The sequence below is a fragment of the Suricata suricatta genome, chromosome 17, assembly GCF_006229205.1.
Source record: "Suricata suricatta isolate VVHF042 chromosome 17, meerkat_22Aug2017_6uvM2_HiC, whole genome shotgun sequence".
Taxonomy (NCBI): domain Eukaryota; kingdom Metazoa; phylum Chordata; class Mammalia; order Carnivora; family Herpestidae; genus Suricata; species Suricata suricatta.
Window position 1 is genome coordinate 19,012,806 of NC_043716.1, and position 7,758 is coordinate 19,020,563.

Sequence of the window (7,758 nt, forward strand, 5' to 3'; positions counted from 1 at the left end):
CTGAGCTTAAAAAAAAAAATTCTCTGATGTTTTCATCCATTGAGCCTTCCATTTACAGGTTACACTGTGCCCTTTCCTTGTGGTGACTCATTTGATACTTGATAACAGTGAACTTGACCCTGGGTCTTCTCCTTATCCATTTCTCATATGCAAGGTTTTGATTTCTTTCCTCATCCTGATGGTTCTGTGTTGCCTTTGCCTGGTTGGTGCCCCGCAAACATGAGACCCAGCGATTCGCGTAGCTCTCCGGTGTCATCTGCTCGTGTAGAGGGGGGTAGGGACCTCCTCCCCCTAGATCTGGATTCTCTTCCTCTGTGAGCACAGCTCAAGGGCTTCCCTAACAGTCATAGGTTTACCGTTGCCTAAAATCCCATGCTGGCGTGCAGTGCGACCAAATGTAACTCCTCCACTCAAGACATAATGGAGACTTTTTTCAAATGTCAGGTGTCTTGTTCTTTCTTTTCTTTTTTTTTTTTTTAAATGATCTCCTTGTTCTCGGTCTTTTTTTTTTTTTAATGTTTTATTTATTTTTGATACAGAGAGAGACAGAGCATAAGAAGGGGAGGGCAGAGAGAGAAGGAGACACAGAACCAGAAGCAGGCTCCAGGCTCTGAGCTAGCTGTCAGCACAGAGCCCAATGCGGGGCTCGAACCCACAGATGTGAGATCTGACCTGAGCTGAAGTGGGAGGCCTAACCCACTGAGCCACCCAGGCGCCCCTCTTTTCTTTTTTTAAAAAATTTTTTATGTGTTTATTTTTATTTTGAGAGACAGAGAGTGAGGGGGGGGCAGAGAGAAAGGGAGGCACAGAATCTGAAGCGAGCTCCAGGCTCTGAGCTGTCAGCACAGAGCCTGATGTGGGGCTCGAACCCACGGACTTTGAAATCGTGACCTGAGCCAAAGTCGGACGCTTAACTGACTGAGCCACCCAGGTGCCCTCCCCCCGTTTTTTTATTTCGAAGAGAGAGAGGCAGAAAGAAAGGGAGGGCGAGAATCCCAAGCAAGCTCATCATACAACCTGACGCAGGGCTCCAGCTCATGAATTGGGAGAACATGACTTGAGCTAAAACCAAGAATCATATGCTTAACCGACTGAGCCACCCAGGTGCCCCTTAATGTCAGGTTTTCTTTTCTTTTTTTTTAACTTTTTAAAAAGTGTTTTATTTATTTTTTAGAGCGAGAGAGAAAAAAAGAGATCACACATGTGAGCAGGGGAGGGGCAAAAGAGAGGGGGACAGAGGATTTGAAGTGGGCTCTGCACTGACAGGTTGACAACAGCAAGCCCAGTAGGGGCTCACAACCCTGAGATCATGACCTGTGTCGAAGTTCAACACTCAACCAACTGACCCACCCAGGTGCCCCGATGTCAGGTTTTCTTAACCAAGATATGTGGAGAGGTGGTCAGATCTGGAACTAATGGAACTTTCTCCTTTTTCTGTAGAACTGGTCAGGCATGAAGTGTCAGTTCAAGCTGTTACGGATGGCTGTGGCCTTGATCTGTAGTAAGTACTGACGGGGCAGGCTGGGTGGGATGGAGGCCCGCGCAGGCCCGGAGGATATAATGATAGCACAGCCCCTGCCCTGGAGGGGTGTGTGGTCAAGGGAAAAAGGGAGACGAGTCAACAGTGCATGAGAAAGTGGAGCTGTTAGGAGAAGTCTTAACCTTCCTTAAACTCTTTATTGACATAATATGGAACCAGAAAGGTGCGAATGGGTATCCAGCTCAATGGCCAGCACCCAGACTAATAATCTTGCAGGTCATGGGGAGATCTCCTGTTAGAAGCTAGAGATCCCTTGGGAATGCAAACTGGTGCGGCCACTCTGGAAAACAGTATGGAGGTTCCTAAAAAAATTAAAAATAAAACTACCCTATAGCCCAGCAACTGCACTACTAGGTATTTATCCAGGGGATATGGGTGTGCTGTCTCGAAGGGGCACGTGCACCCCAATGTTTATAGCAGCGCTATCGACGATAGCCTAAGTATGGAAAGAGCCCAAATGTTCATCAACGGATAAATGGATAACGAAGACGTGGTACACACACACACACACACACACACACACACACACACATACACACACACACACTAGAGTATTACTTGGCAGTCAAAAAGAATGGAATCTTGCCATTGGCAACTATGTGGTTGGACTGGAGGGAATTATGCAAAGCAAAGTTAGTCAAAGAAAGACGTATATGACTTCACTCATAGGAATTAAAGATACAAAATAGATGAGCATAAGGGAAAGGAAGCAAAAATAATATAAAAACAGGGAGGAGGACAAAAACATAAGAGACTCTTAAATACAAAGAACAAATAGAGGGTTGCTGGAGGGGCTGTGGGAGGGGGATGGGCTAACTGGGTAAGGGGCATGAAGGAATCTACTGAAATCACTGTTGCACTGTGTGCTAAGTAACTTGGATGTAAATTAAACAGTAAATATTTTGTAAAAAGAAGCTAGAGACCCTTTCCCCAGGATAATGCACATCACTGTTGCACTGTGTGCTAAGTAACTTGGATGTAAATTAAACAGTAAATATTTTGTAAAAAGAAGCTAGAGACCCTTTCCCCAGGATAATGCACACTCACTTGCAGTGTAGCAGGTTCACAGGCCATAACTAATCCGTGAACCCCTGTGTCTAGGGTGTGGTGGGGTCCTCATCGGGAGAAGTCAGTTCTGCCTGCAGGGGTCATTTTGAGTATCCAGGACAGGCAGGTGGTCACCGCAGAGACAGGGTTCAAGAGGACATTCCAGGCAAAGATGCGGCATGAACAAAGATACAGTGCGTGGAGGCTCACGGCTATCAAGTCAGTTGGCAAGAGTTAATTGAGGTTTGGGACTGTGTGTGTCAGTGATCGGAGAGTATAGAAGTCTGGTCACAGGGGCCGTAAATGCAAAGAGAAAGGTTGGACTTCGTCCTGGATGCGCAGTGAGGCCGCTGGAGGGCTTTAAAGAGTTACTGGCAGATTCGAGATTCAGGAGACCAGTCAGGCTCAGAGTAGAGAAGGAGTTGGGGAGGTGGGGAAGGAGATAAGAGGCCTTATAAGAGGCTCATTCTGAGGTGATGAGCCTCTTCCAAAAGCGATGGAGGCAGAGAGAAGAGGGGGCACATGGTCAGTCCTCAGAACATGGCCATGATGAGGGTATTTTAAATAAGGCTTGGTTTACAGGCAGACGCCGGAGGCACAGACGCTGCTGGTCCAGGGCCACCCAGCTGGCGGAGATAGAGGCAGAATTCAGAGCCAGCTTGTGCCGTTTCTAATGCCCGCTCTTTAGCCAGGCTGAGCGGGAGCACGTGGGCTGTCACCTGCTACACGGGGAAGTGGGGGATGAGCCAGACCAGACATGAGCCTGTGTGGACTGCACTTCCGTCCACTTCCACATTTCCTACTCAAAAGCCCACAGATCCTTTGAGTCGGGGCAGTGGGGGACAGTGGGGTGCAGTGGAGTGGGGACCAGCTAAGCATTGCTTCCCTGTCTGCTCAGACTCTGAGTTTGTATGCAAGGAAGGGAGGAGAAGCCTGAATCTTGCTGTTTAAAAAAGTCCCAACTCTAAGCATCATAAAAACGAAAATGCTGTTTTAGGAGGTGGGGACCAGTGTTTTAAACCTCCTTTGTGCACCCAGGGCCTGGGGAGGGGGTCAGGGAGGGCTCAGTGTCGGTTCCTGGCTGCTGCTCCTTTTCTGCCATCTATTGGCCATCCTTGGAGTTGCAGGGCCCGGGCCAGAAGACCAGGCAATTCCCAGAGGGAATGCTCATCCCGGAGTGGTTAAGGTGGATAGAGGCACCGTGGCTTCTTAAATGGTAACTGAACAAGAAAATTCACCTCAAAGGACTTCCTTTCAAGCTGTCAAATTTGCCTTGGTTTCCTCATCTGTAAAATGGTGATGATTTGCCCTCAGTGGCATTTAGTGGGGGGCAATGAATTGGCTGTTTCCCCGCGACTACCCTTTCAGGGGAGTACATCCCATTGGACTGGCTGACTCAAGTTCATGCAAGAAGAATGAGTTGGAGAATGGGATGGGGCCTTTTTAGACTCTGTTGAAATTCTAGTGCTTTGTTGGGACTGTTTATTTCCTCTCCTTCTTTGTCCTTTTCTCCCTCCATCCCTTGTTTCCAGTCACAAAAGCATGGGTTCTGAGGGTTCGCTAACGGTTTTGAAGCAATACTGAAAACCCTTTATAAACTGTCAGGTGCTGGCTTGTACTGAAGTTGTTACTAATGCCCCAGCAGTGTGGCCTGCTACGTAGAGGCTTAGACTGTACAGATGGGGAAACTGAGCCTCTAGGACTCATGAACGCAGCGGGGTCAGGGTCCTCGGGCTCCTGTACAAGCTGTCCGCTCTGCCTGGAATGTTTTTGCTTCTTAGGGTCTTCTCTTGATATTTCATATCTCTGTTCAGATTTCACATCTCTAGCAAGATCGTGCCTGATTCCCCAAACCAAAGGATCCCCCTCCTCACACCCAGCATCGATGTAAAGTTATTTTCTCCCCCCATAGAATGTTTCTTACTGGAATTATCTTATGTCTGTAATTGATGCTGGTCGACTGCCAGATCTGTAAGCCCTGGGAGAACAGAGGTTGGTCTGTCTTCACTACTGTATCTTCAGTGCAGAGAACAGACAGCGCTCAGAATAATGGGTAGTGAGTGAATTCATGGGGGTGGGTGGCTGAGGTGGGAGGTGAGTGGATGGACAGATGGGCGGGCGGGTGGATGGAGCGCAAGGCCTCTTTCTCAGGCCCTGCCCAGGGGCCCTCCTGTGACTTCTCTGCGCTTCCTCCCCTTGCAGTGAGCATGGAGTTTGGGCGGGCCGTGTGGCTCCGGTTCCACCCGTCGGCCTACCCGCCGTGCCCTCACCCGAGCTTTGTGGCGCACCTGGGCGGCGTGGCCGTGGGCATCACCCTGGGCGTGGTGGTCCTGAGGAACTACGAGCAGAGGCTGCAGGACCAGTCGCTGTGGTGGATTTTTGTGGCCATGTACACAGTCTTTGTGCTGTTTGCTGTCTTCTGGAACATCTTTGCCTACACCCTGCTGGACTTGAAGCTGCCACCGCCTCCCTAGGAGGCTTGGGGACCGAGGTCGGGGAGGGGAGGGAGAGGCAGCCGCAGGAAGGAACACGGGCGTTCTTGTTCTCAGTGCCAGCTCCGTGGCGCCGAGGAGAGGATGAGGTGCTGGGCCGCCGCGATGTTCGTGTTCAGGTTTGGACACCGGAGCCTCTTTTCTGAAAGGTGCTTCCTGGAAGAGTTGGATGTGGCTGCCATTGTTTTTCTAGACTGTTCTGAGGACATCGGGCCAAGGCGAAGGCCTTCCCTTGGGCTGGGCCATTTCCGAGTGTTGGGGGGACCCCTCTCTGGTCACAGATTGGGCTTTCCTTCTCCCTCATCGGCACGCTGAGAGGTCAGGGAGGCCCGAGGGCGGAGGGCCGGGCAGGCTCTCGTCCAGCCCAGCCCAGAGGGGCAGTCGCAGGCCCGGAAGTGTTTCCTCCACAGCCACTGGGTTTGGAGCTGGAAGAGGGCTGGCTGGTGAGCATGTTAGTTTGGGGCTAGAGGAACCCATGGGGCCCTGCATTTGGTGAGCTCTGGGGCACAGCCTCTAGTGCCCGGGGTAGGCAGAGGAGGGAGATGCTGTGAGTCCAGGCCTCCCTCCCGCCCTGGGGGTATCCAGTGGGCAACACCCAAAAGGAGGGAATAAACTTCACCCCAAGCTCCAGCCTAGGGAAGGCCCCATACTAACTTTGGACTTCTCCCTCCCCGTCTCCCAGAATGCCGACATCTCGCATCAGTGTCCCTGCCTTGTTTTTAGAGCCTTTTCCTTCCTTTCCTGCCCCTACATCGTGCCTCTCCTTTGTTCATGGGGACGCGCACGTGTGTGTGTGTGTGTGTGTGTGTGTGTGTGTGTGTGTGTGTGTGTGTGGTGGACGAGGACACCTCTGTGATGGTAGGACATGCCGTGGACAGAAAGTGAGGGGACTTGGGGGCCGCAGAGGAAGCCCGTGGGGAGCGTGGGGGGAGTGTGAATGTGCGGAAGGGTCCACGTGAGAGGAAGGAGAGCGCTGAGAGGTGGGAGGGTGTGACTCCCAAGGTCTTGCTTTCAGCAAAGGTAGCCCCCTCTTTCCTGTTCCTCACCCTTTCCAGGCATCTCCTTGGGAGCCCCTGGCTGGTGGGAGACTCATCTGCAGTAGAGGGTGCCCTTGGGCCCTCCCAGGGACCCTCAGGATGCTGTGGTTTGCCTTTGCCTCCGGAGTGACCTTCACATATGAAAGGTTCTGTTCTGTTTCCCTTAGGAGGGAAGGAGCTGTGGGGTGTGAGAGAGGCTGAGGCAGGAATATGGAAGCCGTGTGTCCATTGGAGTAGGGGGACCGGAGGCTGCAGTAAAAGGATTCCAATTTAGGCAGAAAACTGCTTCTAGAGGATGGTTGGGGATTTGGATGTGTCCGAGTGAGGGCGGCCCAGAGACTCAGATGCTCAGAGCCTGGAGGGAACTTGGCAGGTTCATCCCCGTCCCCACTGTACAAGTGGGAAAGGGAGGCTCAGAGAATGACTCCCGGGCAGGAGCTGATGCAGGCCCTGAGCAGAGGGGAAGACGGCCTTTGACAAAAATCTGTGATTCCCTTTATTCTGTTCGTGGAACTCCCAACCACTGACAACCCAGAAAGATGATGAACTCCAGTCCGGGAAGAAGAAGCACTGGGTTTGTGCAGAGGTGAGGGCAGGAGCTCGGTCCAAAGTCCGCGGGGCCAGGCAGGCAGGACTCTCGGGCCATGGCGGCTTCCTGTCCCGTGATCACCCGTGAGTGGGCAGGGCCTTCATTCAGCGCCAGGCTATGTAAACCGCCCCCCACCTCCGCCTCATCTTTGCCCAGTGCTAAATACGTTGTCCCAGTCCCCACATGCGGCCCCTGAGGTCACGCTGCACTCAGGCTGACACGGTACTGAGGACCGTCCACCCTACCTGGTTCGGGCTTCCCTCTAGGCACCTGGCTGCTGCGGATTGTGGGTGGAGGGAGTGGAGTGTCACCCCTGCCTTTGTCGGGCGTGGTCTGGAGAGGGTCTTCCTCTCTCAGGGGTGAGAAGACTGTGAACTAGAAGACTCTAGAAAACCCTCCAAGAAGCACCCAGGTCCCTCACATCTTCAGACGGGAGCTTGCTCCCCAGAAGGACTGCCTGGGGCGGAAACCCGTTTGCCATCCTGTCTGAGGCCCACTAAGGGAGCCTCCTCTGACTTCAGGCCACCAGCCCAGCTGCTGTTCCTGTCAGCAGTGTCCAAAAGTAACCGCAAAGCTCTTCAGTCTGCTTAACACCCCCTCCCCACCCTCACCGACCATCAGCTCCAAGCGGGGCCACCCAGTGGTGTCAGCAGTCACTCCACACAAGCCAGGGCCAGAGACAGTCGTCTGGGAAGAAAGGTTTCCCTTTTTGGTGTCTGGCTTTCTCACCCTCACCCCCAGCGCCTTGCCAGCGGCACATCCCCATCCAGTGTCCCTCCTTCCCGGTCTAGCCCACCCCCTGGCCCCGTGTGGAGGGCGGTGTGCCTCACGGGGCTGTGGCCGTTGGCTGGTCTTTGTCCCACTGAGGGTCTGTTGTCACACCCCGGTTCTGCCAGAGGAATAGACTTAGATTTCAAGTCTCCTTGAGGCTTTGATTTCAAGCCTCTTCCATTGTCACTGTTAGACCTTTCCCTCCTGGAGCGAGTCACCGAGAGTGAAACCCACGGACACAAACAGAGCTGGTGAATGGGTTTTATTTTAGTTCCGCCGAAT

The 7,758-nt window shown here is 52.6% G+C and overlaps 1 protein-coding gene across 2 annotated transcripts in view; it reads left to right on the forward strand.

Annotated features, from left to right (window-relative positions):
• The window catches only part of RHBDL3 (rhomboid like 3), a 45,519-nt gene extending 39,743 nt beyond the window's left edge, over positions 1-5,776 (forward strand). The window contains exons 7-8 of one of the 2 annotated variants that reach the window (XM_029927278.1): positions 1,441-1,501; positions 4,790-5,776. In XM_029927278.1, the coding sequence (XP_029783138.1) occupies positions 1,441-1,501; positions 4,790-5,225 (497 nt within the window). In that variant the 3' untranslated portion in view covers positions 5,226-5,776. The remainder of the gene's footprint in view (positions 1-1,440; positions 1,502-4,789) is intronic. The other variant, XM_029927279.1, reaches the window with a different exon arrangement.
• Positions 5,777-7,758: the final 1,982 nt, after the last annotated feature.